We start from the raw sequence: 23,656 nt of genomic DNA, 5'->3' as shown, positions 1-23,656 counted from the left end.
TTTGTTAAATGAATAAAATCTGAATTACCAAAAAAAAGAGAGAGAGGAGAAAACTACAAAATAATTTATGAAAAAGTATTATTTTGCTAAGACCCGCATATATATATGGTGGGGTTGAATTAATTAACATTTTCTTGTTTAAGCAATGTACCGCTAGACTGTCGGACCATAAGGGTTTTAATTCTAACTCAAAACTCAAAACCCATAACTCATATCCCATATTTCACAACTCTATCTCTACTATAAATCAAAACTCTCACAATTTCTTGTTTGGTACCAAAACTTGGTTGTGTCGCTCACTCAAAACTAAACCTTTTCACATATTGGTGGAGCCCACAGAGACTGAAACTCCATAGAGCTAGGGGTGTCAATGTTCGACCCAACTCGTGAACACGACACGAACCCGACACTGGTTTTTTCGGGTTAGGGTTGGACCTTAATGGGTTTGGGTCATAAACGGATCGACTCGAAAGCGACACGATAAGAAACGTGTCATAAGCGGGTCAACACGCATAATCCGCAATAGACACGTTTGACAAGCCAATTTATTTGTGTCAACCCGAAATGATCCACTTAACACAACCCGTTTAACTCATTTAACAAATTATATTTATTTTATTTAGATTTGTCAAATACCTTTTATATCGAACATATATTTTAAATTTAAAAATAAAAGTGAGTAATTACAAAAATTTATAAGGGATATAATTGGAAATTGAAACTTTACAGACCTTAGAACTACTAATACTTTTTTTTTCTTTTTTTTTTGGCATAGAACTTGCACAAATAAAATTGGATGAGCTTGTGGAAGATGTTATGAATTTGGACATCAACAAAGAATCTATGGATGATAATCGTGGTCATAGTCAGGATTAGTCTACTGTTTGCTCAAATTCTTTCAATATTGATACTTAGCATTTGACGAGTTCCAAGGATATTATATATTTTTTTTGAACTATGTTATTTTATTTTTGTTAAAATTAGTTATTTTGAATTTGGGTTGAAGTGTATGCACTTCTTTTGGAGTGTAAAGAACTTATTTTCTAGATGAATGTTATATTTTTGTTGAATTATATTATTTTGAATGTGAGTTGAAGACTTGAAGTGTATGCGTTGCTTTTTGGGATGTAAAAAAAATTATTTCTAGATGGATGTTATATTTAATATTATACAGGTTGAAATGAGTTGTGTTACATTCGTATCAACCCAATACGACTCATTTATTAAGCGTGTCAAATGGGTTGGGTCAGGTCAACCCGCCTTATTAACAGTTCGGGTTAGGGTTGAAGGATCATGACACGATTATTAAATGTATCGGGTTAGGGTTGAGTCATTTGGTCAAATACCCCTACCTTGACATGACACGAACCCGACACGCTAACCCGAATTGACACCCCTACATAGAGCCCCCATCTTCTTCCAGTTTTGGCCTCTCCCACCTCTAAACACAGATCAGGTTAGGCCCCACCTAAGGCGACGTGAATTGAACCAAACAACCAAAGATAATATTCCTAATCTCTATCTGTCTCACTTGCTCTGTCTCTAAACAAAAAAAAAAAAAAAAAAAAAGAGAGAGAGAGAGTTTTGATTTGAGTATTAATTAATTTTTTTTCTTCATTCAATTTTTGATTTGTCTCACTTGGGACACTTTTTTCAATCCATTTTTGATTTGGGTATTATTTAATTCTGGGTTTTTCTCAGCAAAAAGAAAAAAAAAATGCCAAAGAAGAAAGATGGGTTTGGTTGCTATGGGTTTTATGTTATCATGGCTTTTGGGTTAGAAGAAATCTAAAGGAAGAAGGAAGGAGATAATGATCTACCTTGTGGAGAACGAGATACTCAACCGATTTGAGCTTTTGGGCCGCTGAGATGACAGAGCACAAAGTAGGGTGTGCACAAAACTGAAAAAACAAAAAAACGACTGAACCATGTCCAAAATTTCGGTTTAGTTTTGGTGCATTTTGGTTTCAGTTTCAGTTCAAATAGTAAAAATTCAAACTGAACCAAAACTGACCGATATGTATTAAATATTATTATGTACAAAATATTTCAAGAAGACTACCACTAGTTTAGTGGTAAAACACATGTGATAGCACTTGGCCCAGGTTCGAACCATGATGATAATAACATTTATTTATTTATTTTTTCTCCTTATAGCACAAAACTATGTCGTCATGGGTATGTTCTTTTTTGTTAAAGTGTGAGTTGTTTGTTTGACTTGGTTTGTTTTTTGGTTTGTTTGTTTGCTGAAAAAGTGAAAATACATGATTGGGTTTTTCTTGGCAATCATGGTTTTTCTACAGGTATTTCTTCTTCTCTTTTTCTTTTTGATTTTTTTTTCTCACATTCCAAATAACGAAACTGACCGAACAAAACCAAACCGATTATAGTCGGTTTGGTTTGGCATTCCTTCCTTACAAATCGGTGTTGGTTTCAAGTATGGCAAAATTGATATCCTCAGTTCGGTGTAAAAACTGCCTTCAAAACCGACAGACCCAAACTGATTACACCCCTAGCACAAAGATGGGAGAACCACGGCTTTTATTAATGGTAGAGGCCAGCTTGGGGAGAGAGGAGGAATAAGGCAAAACAAAAAAGAAAGAAAGAAAAAACCAGAGATCAGGTATGAGAGAGGAGAGAGCCATTGGGGGAGTCAATGGACTGGCCACGGATTAGGTAATACACTGACCGTGGGCCCAGAGCTTGCATGGAGTTACAACTTTGCCACAATCATTTTGTTTTCATTACTTAGAAACACATAAATCTTGTTTTCATTTTCACTCACTCATCACTCATTTTGTCGAGTTTTGAGTGATGAAAATTGAAACTGAAAATATGGCAAAACACACATTTTAGGCATAGGATATTGGAACTCACAAAAAATTGAGTAATGAATGACGAAAATTAGTGAAACCAAATCCCAAGAATCAAACAACAAAGTAAATCTCAAATTCCCAAAACAATGCCAACCAAGCCCACCATATTGGTAGGCTGGTAGCTGCTGTGGCAGTGGAATCTTTAAAAAAAAGAAAGTTAAATCAGATATATAAAAAATCGATTGCTTATTACGGAAAAGAAACATTAAATGCTGATTGAGGATGGTCAATTGCTTCAAGCTACAAGCCTACGAGATGCCAAAATAAATAAATAAAGAAAAGTCAATTGCTTCAACCTAAGCAGTCAATTACTACGATTGGGTTTAGCCGAAATATATCTCAATTATAAGCTTCTAAAGATTTTAGAGAATTTTTATAATGTGTCATTTCCTAGCAGTTTCTATTTTCAACGCAATTCATCAACTTTGCCTACCCAAAGACAACATTTGATAAAGAAATAAAACAAGTTGGCAAAAAATATGGGCCAAGATAGACATCATGGGCATGGTCTTGTAAAGTGAACTCGTGCAAAATCTGTGTTCGAACAATTGGGACAACTTGACAACTTGTGAATTCTTCCATGTGGTCTAAAAAATGGGACTTTTGGCCCGAACCTAGAAACTGTTACTTTCAACTTCAACGTCTGCGCTGATTTGTTAAACGCAATGGTACAATCGTGTGCGACAAACGAATGGGCTTTCCCAATCAACCCAGCTAGGCAAATTCAAATAGAGCAATCTTAAGACTTCAAGACATAAATGAGTAAAGCTTTTTTTGTTTAGTGGTGTAATGCACTAACTAGGATATGAGAGCAACACATGTTCATTTTTGTTTGTTGCGTTTTTTTTTTAATATATATATATATATATATATATTATATATTTTGTTTATTTTGAGTCCAACGCATTGAAATACTTAACGCAAGGCAAATCACTTTACAGTTTATTTTACCATTTTTTTTAAATGAATTTCACAATTTGTTGTAAGTAATAAAGTTGGTGTAATGATCTGCTATCTAACTCGTGCAAAATGCACACGTGTCAAGTGGTCATTTGGTGAAAAATTCAATCTTGACAATTTTTTTATTATTTAAATACAAGTTTGGACAAGTGTCTATCTGAGGTATTGACACATGTACATTTTAGTTTGCAGCAAATCCTTGCTCATAAAGTTGTGAGTAGTGCAATTACTTTTATATGATCCACCATTAATATCATGTTAGTTGTGTGCACTAATTACAACGTATCAACCCAATACAGGGACGGACCCAAGGGGGCCCAGCCCCCTTGCCCAAAGAAAAAAAAATTGTATTGGTTCTATATTTTTATTTCTAGAGTTGCGACTCCCTCTTTCAAAAACTTAGATCTCCTCCCTTTTAATTAGCCTAGCCCAACTAGTAACTACTCAACTAAAAAACTTAAAAAAAGCAAAACTTTAAAATAAAAAATCCTAGTAAGCCTAGTATTAGAGTATTAGCATCAGGTGTTCTAAATGCTAAATATTTAGTATTTAGGACACCAAATAACAAAAATACTATTGTACGAGATATTTCAAATGCTATATTAAAGTAGCAAAAGTAATTTTTGGTATGTGATTTTTATTTTTATTTTTTTTTGTAATAGTTGATGCTTTTAAAAAACAATATTGTAGGTGGGTTGGGCCCAAGAAAATAGGTTGGCCCACCTAAACGAAAGTCTGACGCTAGACCCAAGGCTCATCGAGTGACGTATGTCCGGTACGCCTAAGGGAGGTGACCTCGAAATCCGTCACAATGCACCTAACCACTGGCTGAGTATCGGGAATTAATGCGACCACATCTGAGGGGTCGCCTAGAGGTCGGTAGTCTAAACCAATCACAAAGGGAGTCTGTGTGTAATCTTCTGAGAGGTCGGTCAGCGAGAATTAACGATCCTGAAAGGAATCCACTCCCGAACACTATCTAGCATCAGGAACAAGTTCCGAGAGAATCCTCTAAATTCATGAGGATCCCTTGGGATTTTGGGGACGTGGGAATATGTGAGTGAGTGGGAAAGACATGATGGCCACCCCACTAAAGGAGGGTTATAAAAGGAGGACAAAACCATAGGAGAGAGAGAGAGAAGAAAAACAGCAAAGTGTTGGAAAACCAGAGGGAAGTGAGGAAGAGGGTGAGAGGCCAGACTATGGCAAGAGCATATCAGACTAAGGTTGGAGCCCCATTAGTAGGATTAAGAGAACGCCCACATATAAATAAATTGAGGGCCCAAGTACAAGTACGTAAGTAGTGTCTGGTGCCTATAAATATTATTTTGTGTTTTTTTGTCGTTGTTGGTAGATGATTTAATCTTAATGTATTAAGAAACAATAATTTTATGTATTTATCTTGGTTGATAGTTTGTTAATACCATATTAATACCTATTTGGTTGAAATCCTAGGTCCGCCCTTAACCCAATACTTAAGAAAAGAGTAATGTTACATTAACAACTATGGGGATAAATTAGATGAGTAGGAATATTGGGTTGTGGGCCTTGTCCAAGTATGTAGGATAACCCGAAGAGGATTGAACATTAAGATAAGCTTGTATAACAAAGGGACGAGGACAAGGACAAGTAATAATGAACAAAGGTTATCTCTCGAGGATCCAAACTTCCTCACGAAACGTTGTGGGGGATCGGAGCCCAGTTGCCTAGAAGATACCGTGCAAGAGGGCACCGTACTTCTAGGGGTAAGCTTTAGATTAAAGAATTCACAGTGAACCAGGAAATATCTGAGAAGAAAGCTGCTACCACCACATTAAATGTTTTGTACCTAACCAACTGGCCACATTTATGTAGAAATGATGTCTGAACAGTGATGTTGAGCCTTACAGCTATATACAAAGGTTCTAGGAGGGCTATGATGGGATAAGCATCCATAAGATCACTTACACAATCAACATATAGAAGATTGGGATTGAAAGGGAGTAAGACTATATAAAGAAAAGACCCCTGTGAAAACTAAGGTATGTAATCACTGAGAAAGAAAATCAAACAATAGAAAGAGAGAGAAAACATCTTGTACTTAGAGAAGTTTGAGTGAATATAAGAACACTTGATCCTCAGACTTGACCGAGGAACATTTTTCCCTTTAAACTGTGTTTTCTTATCTTTTTGGCGTGAATCCAATCTCTTGTGGCCCACATATGATTTGCTAAGTCTTACTTGTAAGATCTACTCTCTAACAAATATATTGTTTTCGATTTATTGGGCCATCACACATTTCTAGTGGGAGAAGGGTCCAAATCTAGTCCTTACAACAACATTTTCATAACAAATTTTAGATGGTAAATGGTTATTGATGAATAAAAATTTGATATCAATGATAGTCCTAAATAAAAACAAATATCAAATTACCACTTAAAATATATTATAAAAATATTTTTAAAATTGTTATGTACATAACATTGCTCTTTAAGAGAAGGAAAAAAGAAAAAAGAAAAAAACAACGATTGTGCCTCTAGACTATTGATTCAAATGATATTAGTGAGTGATAACAATAAGCCTAAAATCATACCATTTTCAAAATACTTTTCACAATTTTCAACCTGCAATTTTATTAATACACATGATAATAATAAAAAAAAAAAAACTATTATTTCCCGATTGAAATTTTTTGTTGTAATAAACTCAAAATTATTGTAATAAACACTTATTATAATAAATTTAAAAAAAAAAAAATTCGGTTCCCATTGTAATAAACTCGTGGCACACGACTCATCGCACCCATGAAAACGTCATGCTTTCTTTAGCTAGGCGAGGGACCCATAATAAGATTTCTGTTTAACTTGACACCAAAACTAGATAAGATGAAATAATAAATTCCTTTCAGTTGGTGACAGTCCACCATATCCATTCAATCATTCAGTTCCACTTGTATCTTTTTAAGCACGTTGGATATTTATATTTTCTTTCTTTCCTTTAATTAATTATTTAAAAGGTTCCTCCAAAAAAAAAAAATCATTTAAGAAGGAAAAGAATGGGTCTTCATGATGTTTGTGTAAAGTGAAAACGACACTCCCAGTTTCCTCCCTAACTTCCTTCAGTTATTTCCAACTGTAACATACGACCAAAGTTCACAAAATGGATTCCAAAGTGGGACCCTCAGATAAAACAAACACAAAATCCAACTAACCAAAATAGAGGTTTCTAGATTAATTAAATTATTACTAAGAAAAATGTAGTGGGGATCCACTGACAGTTTCATTTTCCATACGCGGTTACGCGGCAAAAACATCTTTGTCTGTCTGTTTTTAATGAAACCAACTGATACGTTAACATATGTGACGGTTATATAGTACGTTACTAACTGTCAACCGTGTTTTGGGAACTATGTGACGTTATCTCAAAAAAAAGGTGTCTGTACATTTGTCTGTTGTTTCGATGCGCCACGTCAGCCTTGCTGTTGCCCCACTGTTTCTCACACACTTCCTCGTAGCTTCCAAGAACGTTCCACAGCTTTCAATTACTCGCCGATTTTTTTTTTTTCAATTCTCCCCCGTGTTAAAAAGCCATTTGGGAATCTATCGTACTATGAAGAATATTCTTGTCCTTTTTTTTCCTAACATTTTAGAAGATATTTCTTTAACAAAAAGTTATCAAAAACAATTGTCCAAAAAAAAAAGAAAAAAAAAAGAGAAGAAGTTATCAAAAACACTTTCACATTTGATTATTATCAGAGTTTAGATAAAGCTGCCAAGATCAGTAGCAAGAGCAAGGTAGAAGCTAACAACATAAAGGGGCATAGCACTGTTTGTAGAGCAGTTGAATCTATATCAGAGCATAAATGACAGAGAAGCATAATTGAAATAGAATGACTATATGGCCTGTAGTTTAGTGTGATTAGATGCTTACTTAAGTATTAACATGTGAGAAGGTTAGTTAGTCCTGTAGTTAGCACGTGTGATAGGTTGTTAGGTCTAGTAGTTGGTTATTTCGTGTTCACACGTGCACAGACTTGTATATATATGATTTCTGTAATCATTTTGCTTATTAATGAAATATACAGTTTTTCAATCCTTGATTTTGTGATAATTATGGGGTGTTTGATTGTGTTATTTAAGCAACTGTTTTTGTTGTTTAAACAACACAACACATATTTTTAAATAATTTTTCACCCACACGTATTTCTATAATACTTAAACAATGTTACTAGAACAACGTTGTTAAACGGGCCCATGCAAGACTAATTACTCTTAAAATTTTTACATATTGTTACATACTTACAATATCATCTAATTATAAATGATTACTATAGCAACATATAATATAAAATGGAAAAATTGCCACGAGATCATTGAAATTTTATTTTAATCAATTTACTTCCAAAACTTTACACATGTCAAATTGATACTTTGTTAGGCTGCTGTTAAAGTTCACTAACAGTGCTTATTAGTCACTACGCAACTCAATCTAAGATATTCTTCTCTTTCTCACTTTTTTTATTTATTATTTTTTACTTTCTTTCCACTTTCCATTATAACTTTCTCAAATTTTTTTTAGGGTGAATTTGGATACCGTTTATTTTGCTGAAAACTAAAAACAATAAAAAAATAATTTCCGAGATATTTTTTACACCAAAAATACTATTCATTTACCTATTTGCACTGTTCATATCTCATGAACAGTGCAATAGACGCTGGTTTTAAAAAAACAAATAAATAAAAAACCTCATGTAATGCAAAACCTCCACTTATCCAAACGTTGACTGAGTGAGTGTTTGGATTCATGTTTTTCCTTCGCGTTTGCATTTTTTGAATTTTTTTTCCAGCGCGTATGAACAGTAGTATCACTGTTCATGCACATGGATTTATTGTACAAGAGACAAAGTGCACTGTTCATGGATCCCACAGTATTATTCACACATTCAAAAATTATTTTGCTATATTGTTTTCGGTTTTTAGTAAAATAAATTGTATCCAAACAGACCCTAAAATTACTGAAATTGTTAAAAATCTCACCTCCTATTCCAATCGCAATACAAATTCTTAAACCCGAAGCACGATTACCATTTCACAAACACTCTACCAAACCAAAAATTATCTAACTTTATTCTTTGACCCTTCTGTTCAAATCGACATGAAGCTTTGGCCTTTTAAAATTATTCATAGTCCCAATGACAAGCTCATAATTGTTGTTAGGTACAAAGGTGAAGAGAAAAAATTCTCAACCAGAGAAATAAGGTCAATGGAGTTGACGAGGAAACTATTGGCCTTTTGGTTAAACTGCAATAGTTGTTGCAGTCCAGATCGACGACTCTTTCTCTCTCCCTTTATGAGTCCACATGCGTTTCACATGAGTATTGTTAGATAATTGTCACAGCAGTTAAGCAAAAGTATCAATTTGGCACGTGTAGAATTTATGGAGTAAATTGGTAAAAATAAAAGTTCATACCCTTTAAGAGGTGTAATGACCACTACCTAAAAGTTTAGAGGATCTCTTAGCATTTTTCCTATATAAAATTAAAAAAACTTATTTTATTCCACCTGGTGTTAATTATTTATATAAAAAAAATGAATGTGAAAAACAAATAATAAAGAAAGTGTACAAAGAGAACAAAGATAGAATAAAAATTAATATCTTAATAGAGTGGGTAAGAGAGTAGAGAATGAGGTGTAAGGTATATTTTAAAGTGATCATATAATGCATGATCGGATGTGAATGCTCTTATGGGATAAAATGACTAATGAGAGAAAAAATAAGACTTGAACGAAATAATTAGGAAAAAGAGAGAGAATAAGTTGTCATTGCAAAATAGAATACATTGCCTTTTTTGTTGGTAAAATCAAAATATAATTTACACGGTTTAGAATTTTTTATTTTATTGTTATAGGTAATTTCTAAAGGTCAATTGTTAATATAAATAAATGAAAATTTACAACAACAAAAATGATGTAAAATAAAGTAATTCATCTAAAGATAAGTAATAGATCTAGTTGATGAATAAAGAGAGAGAATCACATGAAATAATTTGATCAAATTTAAAAGAGAGAATTTTTTTTTTAAAAAAGACAACTTGATTAAAATTAAGAGAAATAATGGACTAATTGTGTGTTAAACATTTGTTTATTTAGTTTTTGTTAAAAATGTGTCAAAGTATTCTTGTTCTTTAAAGAAGTAATAAAAAATAAGGGTTTAAAAAATTGTACGTCTAAGTTAAAAGCTAAAAAAATAACCAAAAAAAAAAAAAAACTAGACTCAAATGAACTCTAACCGTGTGTTTGGAAATGCTATAGGAGAAAGGAAGAGAAGAGAAATGAGAAGAATAATAGTCTTTTCTCAGTTTGGTTACCATGGAAGAAAATAAAGGGGTAGAAACCATTTCTCTCTTAAGCCCATAGATTTGCAATTCACCTAATTTAGGCAGCTTTGAAGGGAGACAATGGTTTAAAAAAAAAAATAGGGTTTACATAAATAACATAATATGAAATAAAGTTACATATTTGCTTATAACTTTTATATATCTTTCACATTTATATGGCCATAAAAGTAAAAAACATATATTATTCTTCTTCAAAGGAAAGTGAAATGTATTATTCTTTTTTCTTTTCCCCTTCTCTCCCCATTTCCAAACAAACAAGAGAGAATTTATTTCTATTCTTTTCTTTCTAGTTTCCTTTCTATCATTAATTTATTTTCTCTTCTTTTCCCTCATTTTGTAACCAAACAAAGTCTAAGAATATAAAATCAAATAAAGCTGTAGGCATTAAAAATAATAGTAGGTGGAAAATATTAGTAAAAAATGAAAATCGGCGAGTAATTTGCCTCCTCGTACTGGTGCAGATGTTGAAAGTATCTTTTTTAATTGTTGGAGGAATCAAAGTAGATAATATCTTTTTTTTTTTTTTTTTGAGTTAAAAGTAGATAATATCTTTTGACAATGCATGATCAGCATTGACAGTGAAAAAGACGGACCGTCCCTTGATTCTGAGTCTGACACCTATACCACCAATATTCATTCACTACTCCCTAGAAAGACCACACATGCTACTTTTTAAGCAAAGTAAGCAAAACTACAAGGCCTAATCACTTTCAGTCAAAATCATGAACTGGTCAAATTCCCCACGTGTCCTTCCATAATCCACTTGCTTAAAAACCCAGCTGGTTCCAAACTCATCCCCCACCATTTTTAATTTTAATTTAATTCATAATTATCAATGGATCTTTCCATTCCAAATGTTAAAACCGTGGGGAGCAACCCCCCATCCCCCACTTCACAGCCTGGATCCTTATCACACTCACTCCGTGTTGAACACCCTTAGCCCTTTCTATAATCCTAACGTATATATACTATCTCTCCCTCTTATTCTTACTTTCAACACCAACCTTACTTATACAATAGAGCTAGCTAACTAGAGTACACTGAGTGAGGAAAAAAAGAGAGCTGTAGCTAATTAAGACCCTTTTGAGAGTTAGGTTTGTTTTGGAAATATGGATATTTTTAAGCAATTTCCAGATCCACAGTATTTAGTAGGGTCTGATATTTGGTCCTCTGAGTCAGAGAGTGGCAGTACTCGCATGGTAAACTTGTCAGACGAGGAGGTCATGTTAGCTTCGAGGAATCCTAAGAAACGAGCTGGGAGAAAGAAGTTTAAGGAGACAAGACACCCAGTGTACCGTGGAGTTAGAAGAAGGAACTCTGGAAAATGGGTTAGTGAAGTTCGCGAGCCCAATAAGAAGTCAAGGATTTGGCTTGGGACTTTCCCCATTGCAGAAATGGCAGCGCGTGCACATGACGTAGCGGCAATTGCGCTCCGAGGCAAGTCTGCGTGTCTCAATTTTGCTGACTCGGCGTGGCGGCTACCAGTGCCTGTGTCGACAGAGGCGAAGGATATTCAACGAACGGCAGCCGAGGCGGCTGAGGCATTTCGGCCTGCGGAGTCAGACGTGGTATCTGAGAATGAAATGAGGCTAATGAGGAAAAATACAGTGTCGTCTGCGACAACAGAGATGGAGGCAGAAGGTGTGTTTTTTATGGATAATGAGGCAATTTTCGGCATGCCAGAGGGGATGTTGTTGACAAATATGGCAGAGGGGATGTTGTTGCCTCCACCTCGTTACTATGGTGAAAATGACATGGAAACTGATATTGACGTGTCATTATGGAGTCACTCAATTTGATTTTTATTAGTAATATGTTATTATAGCTTAATAGTATTGAGTTTAGTCTAGCGTATAGATTATAGAATGGTTGGTTATTAGGAAGATACAGTTATTTTTATTTTCCGTGCTTATTGTTTTTTATTAAGTGCGGTGTTATAGGGAAACTATCGAGGGGGAAAACAAGTACTACTAGGGAAATATCATATTTGGGGCAAATGCCATACACAAGTACGAGTTAGTGTTCAATTGAAGTAGCCCCATAAAAAATGGGTCAGTGTAAGTGTGCAAGTTATATTAGTGTAAGTGTGAGTGAAAGTTAGAGATGGCAAAGCAATGTTGTAAAAAAGAATATATTGTAGTCCATTTGACGTAATGTATGTACAATAATGGAAAATTTAGTCTACCCATTTAGGGTAGTTGTATCTATAAATCTATTTCTATTTACTACTATATTGAAAAAGCAAGCAAGAGGGGTTTAGCGTAGTTTTGAGTTTTGGACTCATTTGTGGTGGTGAGACCAAACTCTCCCACCCACCCACGAACTCACGCACAGAGATCGCAAAGGGTGTCGGTGAAATGAAGATAAGGAGATAAGATGACAGAAAATCAAATGACTGGAGCTTTGAGGGATTTTACCTTGCACTCTTTGTGGGTATCTTTCTCTCTCTCTCTCTCTCTCTCTCTCTTGATTTTGATTTTGCCCAAATCCTTCTTGCTGGTTTATTTTGCTCACAAGTCACAAGGAATTGGTGCAATATATGTATGGTTCTCAAGGTTTCTAATCAAGCTTTAACTACTGCTTCTTGTAAATGGGTTTGAGTTCAACACAAGGGTTTTCATTTTAAAAACAAAATTGGGACTTGGGAACTCTGATGGTGTGTATATTTGTGTGACATTTATATATACGGCAAAGTTATTGAATTATAGGAGAAATATTTCATTTTGAAAAAAAAAAAAAAAAAATCAGATTGAGATTATGTTGGATAGATGAAGCTATTTTTCCAGACAGGCCAGCCCCATCACCATGAATTGGTCCCTTCCTTCAAAATCTGTCTCTGCGTGTGTTTATTTGGCTTCTCTTAATTCACTGGTCATCCTCATCATCTCCAGGTGATTTTTTATATCTTAATTATATTATTCTATTTGGTAATCTATCTTTGCAACCAAAATATATTTAAGTGAATCATGAATTTTGAGCATGTATTAACTGACACTCAGGGTCTCAAAACATACAGAGGCTTCCATATGTTATTCAAAATCCAATTTCTATCAACAAATTCACCAGTTTTCTTGCTCTCTCTCTCTCGTTTTTGCTGGCATAGTGGTTGAAAGAATGAAATAAGAATTGGTGTCCTTTGTGAAAATAGGCCAACCCCATCACCCCAAGTGTTTGACAAAATGTCTCAGTGAGATTAGAATCAATGAAGATTAAAGGCTTGGTGAAATTTTTATGTCTTTTGTGAAAATCCTCCCCATCACTCTTAAGTGCTTGACAAAATGTCTCAGTGAAATTAGACTCAATGAAGATTTAGGCTTGGTTACAAATTTTATGTCTGTTTTGTGAAAATCCACTATTGTTGTTTGAATTATTTATTGTTTCTTTTCATGCCAACACAGTGTGAGATTTGTTTTGCAGATATGAATTGATGGTTTTTGTTGATTATGCCTGCTTGGTTTGAATGAAGTAAGATGACATGACACCAGTTTCTTTAATTGTTTTTTATATTGACTTTCATAATTATTAGAATTTGATGGGTGCAATGTTGTGATGATTTCTGCTGATTATTCCCTCTTATTTCAGGTCTATTCCATATTATAAACAGCGGTTCCTCATTGTTCTCTCAAGTCCCAGCCAGATGAAGCATAAGCTTCAGTTGCTCTGAATTTTGCTAATTTTTTTATTGTGTTAAAGCTATTGAAGCTGCATGTTTGAGACTTATTAAGTTATGTCACAAGGTAAATATTTTATATCAATTTCTATTAGTTAGTATGTGTTTGATAATTTTAGGATACAAACAATTTTAAGGTTAAATGGGTAAGCCAACTATAATTTGTTATTTTTTGTTTTCCAAATTACAAGTTGTGATTTGTCATGTTAAATTGGTAGTTTATTTGTATGTTAATCTGCTACAACATTGCAGTGTTATTCTATCTTTCTAATTTAAGAAATCAAACCCTAACCCAACATAGACTTTGTAACCAGGGAATTCTTCTTCATCTCCACTCCCATCTGAGTCACAATCTTCCCTGGTGATTTGAATCAACCATGGTTATCCGGTTCAAATTTAAGAGCTCCTCTGGTGTCAAATTTTATCTTCCAGTGCAGGTAAAAATTGAGTCAACTTTGTGCTCTCACTAATTGTAAATATGTAGGTTTTGTACATTCTCATTGCTTTGTATATCGACTTTTTAGCATGAAAATTTTCATGAAAAGAGAGCTCAAGAGCCATTATATCTAAAAGAGTTGGTTGACATTCTATATAGTGTTAATGTTATATGTTCAATCTTCTTTGAGTACTTGGTATTATTCAGTTTGGAGAGATGGGTGTAAAATAGTCTTAATGTTATATGTTATAGCAATCTAAACTGAGCATCTTGAATCCCATTTGATGTTCTTTATAAATTTAACTACCACAATGGAAATTAGGATAAGCCTACTAGCCAAAAAAACAAAAATAAATATAGAAGTTCATCTTTCTTAGCATCAATCTAGAGATTGTGTCTGTGTAATGTGTAATGGGCATTGATTTTAATGTGTGTTTGCAGCATCCTACATGTTTTACAAAATGTCTTATTTGTTATTGTGGTCATGCTTTTTGTGTTCCTAAACGTGAGACAATGCTTGGTCTCTGCAGTAGGAATGTCACTTTGCTCAAAAGTTGGTAGGTTAGACTACTTAAATTTTGTGCAAATGTGATTTTTACTCAAAGTTACTGGCTGAAAACTTTCTCACTTAAAACTCTAGGAGGATGCTTGGGACAAGACTGTTAGTTCAAATGACCTCATTTAATTTTTATTTTTGGACATAAGTGCGAAAGTGCCTTTGCCAATTGGAGTATTGGTACAATGGTGGATTTGATAATTTATTTAGCAAAACAAGTATAGCTTGTGCATACTGAAGTTCAAATTCGGATAGCCTTTTTTAGTGTGCGATGCTGGCTTGCTTATTTATTTTTTTGGTTGTTATGCAATAGTTAAGGACTTTTTTTTTCATCGATTTTATCTATATAAAGATCATTGGACCATGAGTATGAAAATAAAATTGGAATACATATAATGGTCTACTTGATTATTTATGCTGAAAAATGTTAATTGAACACATACTTATGTTAAATATTTTGTTGTGTATTTGTTATTTTGTGATGATGGTTTGCCTTTTGGCTTATTATAAACGGTGAGGAACTTCAAAGTTAGTGTTTCAAAAATTGAAACGATAAAGCCATTTTTCTAGCATGAGTTGATAAGTAGATGTAATTTTTATTTAATTTTTCTGTGCATCGCATAGGTTGGTAACTAGTAAATATAAGAAAGAAAGCTATTATATTATAAAATCTATTTCAAATGTATTTTTTTGACATTTATTTTTGGCTAAAATAAAAAACTGACCCTTTAAGTTTTAATTTTTATCATTTTAGTCCTTTAAGTTTTAGATTTGTCATTTCAGTTCTCTAAGTTTCAAATTTTGTCAATTCAGTCCTCCGTTACCTTTTAGTTAAAGTCCTGCCGTTAACTAAATCAAAACGTTGCCGAAGATTGCCCCGGAAGATTCACACTGTGGAGGAGTTCTTGCAGGTTGCGTTTGGGTATGTGGGTTTGAATCGGAAAGTTCATGTTGTGATTGGCAAGAGGTATTTTAGGCCTACTGAGGTTGATAACCTTAAGGGAGATGCAAGCAGAGCTAAAAAAGTTCTTGATTGGAAGCCATGATTGGCTTGGGTCTTTCCAATTTTTGCTTCAGATCTGCAACAATGGGGTTTGGAAATGATTCTATATAAGGGGTTCTTAGAGCTGATATAGTTTTCAATTCAGTAATTTGAAATGATTCTGATTCTGTTTAAGGGGTTCTTAAGAGCTGATATAGTTTTCAATTCAGTAATTCATATCGATGGTGTTTTAAGATGTTGTTGTTATCATGTTATGCATTGTTTGAATATCTGTAATTCCATTAATTTGATTCTAGCAAGTCCCATACTTATTCGTCTTCTTATTTTTCTTCTTGGAGTCACAATGTGGATGGGATGGATAAGATCATATTTTGTACTGGGAAGTTCGAGATCTTGCAATTTTGAAGACTGGAGCCTTTTTGGGGATGCTGGATCTGATCCCTTTCAATTTACAGGAGATTAGTTTTTATTTTTTTTTGTTGGTAATTAACGTATTTCATTAAAATTAAGTAAAAAAAAAAAAAAAACCAAAACGGTGTCGTTTTGGTTTAGTTAATGGTAGGACTTAACTGACGGGTAACAGATGAATGAATTGACAAAATTTGAAACTTAGAGGACTAAAATGATAAAGGTTGAAATTTAGAGGATCAGTTTTGGATTATAGCATTTTTTTTTTTTTTTAATATATATTCTTTCTTCCAATGTTCCAAGAAATAAAATTTTAAAAACAAACATTTTTGTCTTGTGAACAGGTTCAGCTGAAGAGGGAAGTCATCGATCAAAAGAAGATCACAGGCCCGCAAAACACCCAATTTATTGAGAGAGAGGAAAAATTATAGATTCTTTCTGTAATAAATTGAGAGAGAAGAGGTCTTGTACATCCTGAACCCAGATTATAGGCAAGTTGGCAATATCCCAACCATATTTCATTTTTCCTTATGAATTGAGCTAGAATTATACATAGAAATTGGACTGAACCATGCACTGATTGTAATGTATATACAATGCAGTGTACTGGACTAATAAATACCTAATCAAAGGGTTTAGAATCCAGAATCTACTGGTATAGGTATACCTTGATCAGAGGTAATACAAATTCAGTTTGGTAGATGCTTATGAATAAGTTTACTCAACAGCCGTACGCAAAATTAATGAGTTACTCATACACAATATACATAAGCCAACTAATTTTGCCATATTTCTTTTTTGCATTTGCTTTTGTTATTTTTGTTTTTTGTTTTAAAATTTTTTTGGCTAATGTAGAATTTTGCCTTTATTTGATACTAAATACAACAGCAACAAGCCTTTTGTTTGATAATCTTTTGTTTAATGTTTGGGTAAATTATGTGTTTGGTTCTTAACGTTTGCAATATGTGTCAAAATAGTCCTTAGCGTTTCAAATGTGTTAGTTTGGTTCTTAGTATTTTGATATTGTGTTAAAATAGTCATTATCATTAAATGATGGATGAAAAAGCTGACGTGAATAATGTGATATAAAGATTTATTTTTTACGCCACCTAAAGCAATCACATGGTCTGCCACATATCTTTAGTTAATAAAATAAGTTTACTTGGGGCAAATTTGAAATTTTCTTCTCTCATTGTCTTTCCCTTTGCTTTCTTGGGATCCAAATGGGGTTAAAAAACCAGATTTCAATACTCAATTTCCTTCATTTTTCCCAAATTTTCCCAGTAACCAAACCAGGAAAAAAAAAAAAAAAAAAACTCTTCCTTTGATCGGCTGAATACAAAAATAAAATTCCAAATAAGGTACGCAGTCAACCCTAAATTCCTTGCTATTCCAAACCACCACAAATTGCTTCAATTAATTTACCTGCATGCAAAACTGAACAAAGATCAAGAGCTGGAACAAGGGCTAGCATGAGCACGAGCTTCGATTTGAAGTGTCGCAGCGTCAAAGTGCAATTTCATTGCAACATTCCTCAACGCTGATGATTACGTCCTCCAAAAATGCTCGGCATCCATCTAATTTATTCGTTGCTTTTACTCTTGCCATTTCGTTTTGTGAGAGAGAGAGAGAGAGAGGGAAATTGGGAGAGAGAACTAACGAGGAGTGGTGTTTGAAGTTTGATATTTTATTTGGGGAAGAAAAAGATTGACTGTTGACGTTATGAGTGGCTTGAGGAATAATATTCTTTTTGTTTTTCTAATTATAATAGGAATTTTTTACTATTTGCAATTTTGGAGAAGGGACTAAAACACTTTTTTTTTTTTTTTAATACCAAATAAAGGGAGAAATACAGAGTTTATCATAGATACAAAATAGCTGGATTAACCCAGCTTTGGTGTATTGGCAGAACAACTTTGGGGACTAATAACAGATTAGAGCTCAGTCCATTTGGTACAAAATTTTTAGATCAGCAACCATAGTCTTCTCTCGCCAACCTGGGTTCTTCTTCTTGTTGATGACTTGGACTAGATTCCTACTGTTAGATAAAAACAAAATCCGATGATACCCATGACTTCTGGCTTTGATAGCTTCCTCCACCAGTACAGCCCCATAAGTTGAAATTGCTGTGCTGCTAGCCACAAAACATGATAACTCCCTGTAAATTCTTAGCTTCATATGCCCACGCACTACTTTTTGCTTTCCTCCTCCTAACCCCTGCAATCTTGATGATCAGTTGCCATTGTCCTGCAGCTGTGTTGAGTTTTGGTTCTGTTCTTCTGCACTTGCTGTTTGAAACTGATTGACTGGAAAAAGGCTTCTTTGTACCTGCAAGACAGATTTTGGGCAGTCAGAACTACTTCCATGGGATTTGGCTCTTTTCCTTCATGGATCACCATGTTTCAGTGAGTCCATATGGTCCATAGAGTGGTGAAGATGGTCTGCATATATCCCATAGAATCAGCCTCTCTTATATTGTGTGAAACTAGCATATTCTCTATCCATTGCTGCACTGTGGTATTAAGTCAGTTGTATGGACAGCTAGGAGAGAACCATGAAGGGACTAAAACACTAAACAAACGGACCTCCAATCTAATAAGTGTTAACAGAAACCTTTGAATGGCAAAGCAACAAAGCTTTTCATGAACTTTAAAACAAGGTAGTTAATAACTTGTAACCCAATTCTAAATATCAAATCTATATATTAATGATATAGAGATTAGAGAGTCCTTGCAGATCTCACAAAAATCAATAAACTATCTCCATGCGAAGCTAGAGGCCAGAAAACTTCGCCATAATTCCATATAATTGGTACCAAACCACTTTTCAGTTTGAATTTTTGAGTTTTAAATTCTGGGATTTTAAGTTTTGTTTGGTTCCCAAGAAAACAAAACAAAAGAAAATGAAATAAAGAAAGAAAGAAAAAAAATTTAGTTTGAAAATAAACTAATTTCAAATATTTATTTTATTTTTTGAACTAAAGACATGTAGCAGCTAGCCTTTAGGAATTAAATGCGTAATTTACTCTTAATATTTTGAAGTGCTTCATGCCTTTTTCCACAAAAAGTGTTTAAAATTATTTCCTCAAACAATGCCCGATAACAAAATTCATATAAATAAATGAAAATATATAAGAAAAAAAGATGTCAAATAAAGAAATTAGACTAAAAGTAAGAATAGATCTAATTTATGAATAAAGAGGGAAGGATTAGAAATAATTTTTTTTTGAGAAAATTTCAACTTATAACATTTATTTTTTATGGTAGATTTTTATCATTAGATTAAGATACTAATCGGTTTTGAATGTAGGCGGGAGAACAAACTTCAAATCTTCTATCCAGCAATCAAAAATTAATACGCTAATTAAAAAATAACTAAATTCAAATGGAGAGAAAGAAGAGACAAAGAACATGAAATCAAATAAAGTTGCAAATTAGTCAAGAAGATGGGCGACTATCCTCGTACCGGTGCAACAGTTGAAAATATCTTCTTGACCATGCATCATCAGCAGTGACGGTGAATTTGACACCTGTACTATACAACCAATATTTTGATTTCGCTAGATAGAGTGGAAAGACCCACGCACCACACAAATACTATTTTTTACTTGTTAGCGTTGTAGTAGCTATAACATGGAAAATCCTGAACAAAGTCAAATTCTCCACGTGTCAGCCATACAAAAGCCCACAATCCACTTGGTTCAAAATAAAATACCCAGCTGATACCAATCCTACAAATATCTTCCCATTTCCAAATTGTTGAAAGCGTGACCGTGAGTGAGGAACAACACTTCACAGCCTGGCTACTTATTGTCAATTTATCACGCTCCATGTTCCTTCCTTTATGCTACGTCTATATATATCCCCAACTCACTCTCCTTATTCCTCCAACAAACAAAAACACAAACACCACTTACTTAACTTCTACTACTCACTCTTCTTACTCCTTCAACAAACACAAACACCACTTACTACTATCTTTTTTAGTGTATTTCATTGATATAAATTAGGCCATTTTGAGATTTATCTTTATTTTAGACACATGGATATTTTTAAGCATTTCTCATACCCACAATATCTAGTGGGGTATGATATTTGGTCATCTGAGTCAGAGAGTGACAGTACTCGCATGATGAAGTTGTCGAATGAGGAGGTTATGTTGGCTTCCAAGACTCCTAAGAAACAAGCTGGAAGAAAAAAGTTCAAGGAGACAAGACACCCAGTATACCGTGGAGTGAGGAGGAAAAACTCAAAGAAATGGGTTTGTGAAGTGCGTGAGCCTAATAAGAAGTCAAGGATTTGGCTTGGGACTTTCCCTACGGTTGAAATGGCAGCACGTGCACATGATGTGGCGGCAATGGCCCTTCGTGGCCACTCTGCATGTCTTAATTTTGCCGATTCAACGTGGAGGTTGCCAATGCCAGCATCAGCGGAGGCAAAGGATATTCAGCGGGCTGCAGTTGAGGCGGCCGAGATGTTTAGGCCGACGGAGCTAGACAAGGCATCCGGGGATGAATTGAGGCCAATGGGGAAAAATGCGATGTCGATCGCAACTACAGCAGAAGCGACGGAGACAGAGGCGAAAGGTGTGTTTTTTATCGATGAGGAGGCGGTTTTTGGCATGCCGAGGTTGTTGGCAAATATGGCAGAAGGGATGTTGTTGCCTCCACCTCATTATTATGGTGGAGATGACATGGAAATTGATACTGACGTGTCATTATGGAGTTACTCAATTTGATTGTTTGAGTTTGCTTTAGCATATTGATTATAGAAGAGTCTAAATTTGACAAGGACGTGGTGTAAATCATATCTTACCACATTAATTTTTTTTACTTAAAATTCAATACATGTTACTACAAACAATAACAATCTATTATATCATATTTCACAAATCGAATAGGATATTAAATGGGTTGTTATAATGTGAAAATTATATTCAATTTTTTTGTAAATGATGATGTGACATTCTCTTATTGGTGAATGTAAACCAAGGATTTACAACACATCCTTGTAGAATTTAAATTGATTATAGAATGGTTGCTTATTAGGAAGAGCGTTTTTATTTTCCATGCTTATTGTTTTTGATTAAGTCCGGTGCATAGGGAAATTATTTGAGGGGGAAAAGGTACTACTATGGAAACCATATTTGGGGCAAATGTCATGCACAAGTATGAGTAGCGTTGAATTGAAGGATGCAGTATTAGTGTGTAAACTATATATGTTGGATGTGAGTATAATTTGGAGATGGCAAAGCCATATTGTACCACAAAAAAATAAAAAATAAAAAATAAAATGAAATTAGAGTACGTTTTCCATAATATATTATAATGGAAAATTTAGTCTACCCATTTCGGGTATTTACATAAATATTAGAAAGAAAGCTATTCTATTCTAAATTCTATTTCAAACATTTTTCCATCATCCTTTTTTTTTAATTCTTTCTTCCAACGGTCCAAGAAATAAAAAACTTAAAACCAAATATTTTTGTCTTGCAAACAAGTTCAGCTGAAGAGGCAAGTCATCAAGCACAAGAATCCCACAAAACACCCAATTCGTTGAGACAGAGGAAGAAAATTTATAAATTCTTGTTGTAATATATAGGGAGAGGAGGTGTATCAAGGAAAAGGGGAAGTAAAAAAAATAATTCAAAGCTCAAATTTGAGCTCAACCGAGATAATGAACAAAAAATTCTCACCTTTTAGTAAAGGATGGAGGAGACTGGAGAAGCACCAGTGTCAAGTTCAAGGCTAGATTAAGCAAAGATTTGAAAATGAAAATAAAAATAAAAATGGAATTTGGATAGAGTATAACAAACTGAGAGAGGAGTTAGAGTGAAATAAAAGAAGTTGATCCGTGGTGAAAGGTTGGTTTGAGAGTGGAGAGGGACGAGAGAGTGAAAGAAAGAGCTAAGAGAGAAGTGAGAGATTGACAAAAGAAGTAAAAAAGGAGAGTGAGAAATCTAATAAAAAATAAGTTTTAATTTTAGCATTCTAGTTCCAGCCTTCTACCATATGCTAAATTTTTTTTAAGCATTTGATACATTCAATTTGTTTTTTTTAGTGATTTGTGTGCTAAATGCTAAAAATTTAGTATTTAACACATCCATTGCTAGTGTTCTTACAACTTATTTCACAATTCGTTCAACAATCAAGTTATGAGTAGTGCAAAATTACTTTTATAGTTTTATATGGCCTCACCACTAATATCATGTTAGTTCAACACTAATTACAACATATCAACCCAGTAATTAAGAAAAGGGTAATGTTATGTCAATAACGTTTTCAAAACAATTTCATAATAAATCTTAAGTAACAAATTATTACTAATGAATAAAAAAGTAAATTCAGTAATGTTCCCAAATAATAACCAACAAAGCTTACTACCTAGGCCTAGGATACGATGCAAAAATATTGTGAAAAAGTTGCGCATGTAATGTTACTCTTAACTCTAGATTATTGATTCAAATGATATACATGAATGAGAGCAATTAATCTAGAAACTACCGTTCGTTTGGTACATATGTTTAAACACATGTTTTCAGTTTATAAACAATATTACACGTATTTCCATATACTTATTCACCCACATATATTTTTAAAAAATACAAACAACATTATTAGTTACCAAACAAATTATTTTCAAAATATTTTTCACAACTTTTAACCTACAGTTTTTTAAAATCATAATCAATTTTTTTTTAAACTAAAATCATAATCAATTTTACCCTTATTTCACAATTATTTTAATATAGCTGACTGTGAGCAGTGGGTCATGGTGAACACGACTCCCATTGCAACCATGAAACGTCATGCCTTCTCAGCTAGGTGAGGGACCCATATGTCAGTCAAGATTTCGGTCCAACTTGGAGAGTGGAGAGTGGAGAGAGAGGAGAAGACAGCGGTGATTAAAAATGATGGTGGGCGGTTGGGCTCCACAATAGCTGGGTTGTGGTTGCCGGTTATCCTTCCTGGAGAGAGAGAAGTTAACGTATGGATAGAGAGAGTGCAAAGGGGAAAGAGTTGAACAACGTTGGGTATAAAATCAGAAGAATTTTTTTTTTTTTTAATTAAAACAATGCATACATGGAAACTTTTGAGGCCTCCAAATCTAATGTGACACAACTTAACTTAAGGAAGTCAACCAATGGTTAAACGTCTTTGGTTATATAGTATTTACAAATTAGTCACTAACCTGTGCAATGCACAGACAAAAAATTTATGAAAGTATAGTTTATACATAAAAGCTTTCTAATTGTATATGAACTATCATAATTGTAATAATAATTGTAAAAAAAAAATAATAATGAAAGAAAATCTAAATCAAATAATCATTCATAAGAACAACTGCAAACAACCATATGACAATTTCATAA

At 33.8% G+C, this 23,656-nt stretch overlaps 2 protein-coding genes across 9 annotated transcripts; both read left to right on the top strand.

Moving 5' to 3' along the window:
• Window positions 1–11,050: 11,050 nt before the first annotated feature.
• On the top strand, window positions 11,051–17,075 carry LOC115959720 (dehydration-responsive element-binding protein 1B-like). Of its 8 annotated transcripts, none has more exons than XM_031078239.1 (6): window positions 11,051–12,641; window positions 12,999–13,103; window positions 13,630–13,677; window positions 13,795–13,949; window positions 14,184–14,319; window positions 16,630–17,075. In XM_031078239.1, exon 1 carries the CDS (start codon window positions 11,322–11,324, stop codon window positions 12,009–12,011), a length of 690 nt encoding a protein of 229 aa, XP_030934099.1. In that variant the 5' UTR covers window positions 11,051–11,321; the 3' UTR covers window positions 12,012–12,641; window positions 12,999–13,103; window positions 13,630–13,677; window positions 13,795–13,949; window positions 14,184–14,319; window positions 16,630–17,075. The 8 variants fall into 8 exon arrangements, with proteins under 8 accessions (XP_030934099.1, XP_030934098.1, XP_030934097.1 ...); XM_031078238.1 differs by having other exon boundaries at window positions 11,051–12,645; XM_031078237.1 differs by adding an exon at window positions 15,688–15,796 and having other exon boundaries at window positions 11,051–13,103; window positions 16,630–17,049.
• A 2,979-nt stretch (window positions 17,076–20,054) lies between these two features.
• On the top strand, window positions 20,055–21,578 carry LOC115959719 (dehydration-responsive element-binding protein 1B-like). Its single transcript, XM_031078235.1, has one exon. It carries the CDS (start codon window positions 20,327–20,329, stop codon window positions 21,020–21,022), a length of 696 nt encoding a protein of 231 aa, XP_030934095.1. The 5' UTR covers window positions 20,055–20,326; the 3' UTR covers window positions 21,023–21,578.
• The last annotated feature ends 2,078 nt before the right edge of the window (window positions 21,579–23,656 follow it).

This window comes from Quercus lobata, chromosome 9 (assembly GCF_001633185.2).
Source record: "Quercus lobata isolate SW786 chromosome 9, ValleyOak3.0 Primary Assembly, whole genome shotgun sequence".
NCBI lineage: Eukaryota > Viridiplantae > Streptophyta > Magnoliopsida > Fagales > Fagaceae > Quercus > Quercus lobata.
This window is presented reverse-complemented; position numbering and strand designations above follow the sequence as displayed.

Excerpts from the sequence above, each read along its gene's own strand:
- LOC115959719 (XM_031078235.1), top strand. The coding sequence starts at position 20,327 with ATGGATATTTTTAAGCATTTCTCATACCCACAATATCTAGTGGGGTAT.
- LOC115959720 (XM_031078244.1), top strand. The coding sequence starts at position 11,322 with ATGGATATTTTTAAGCAATTTCCAGATCCACAGTATTTAGTAGGGTCT.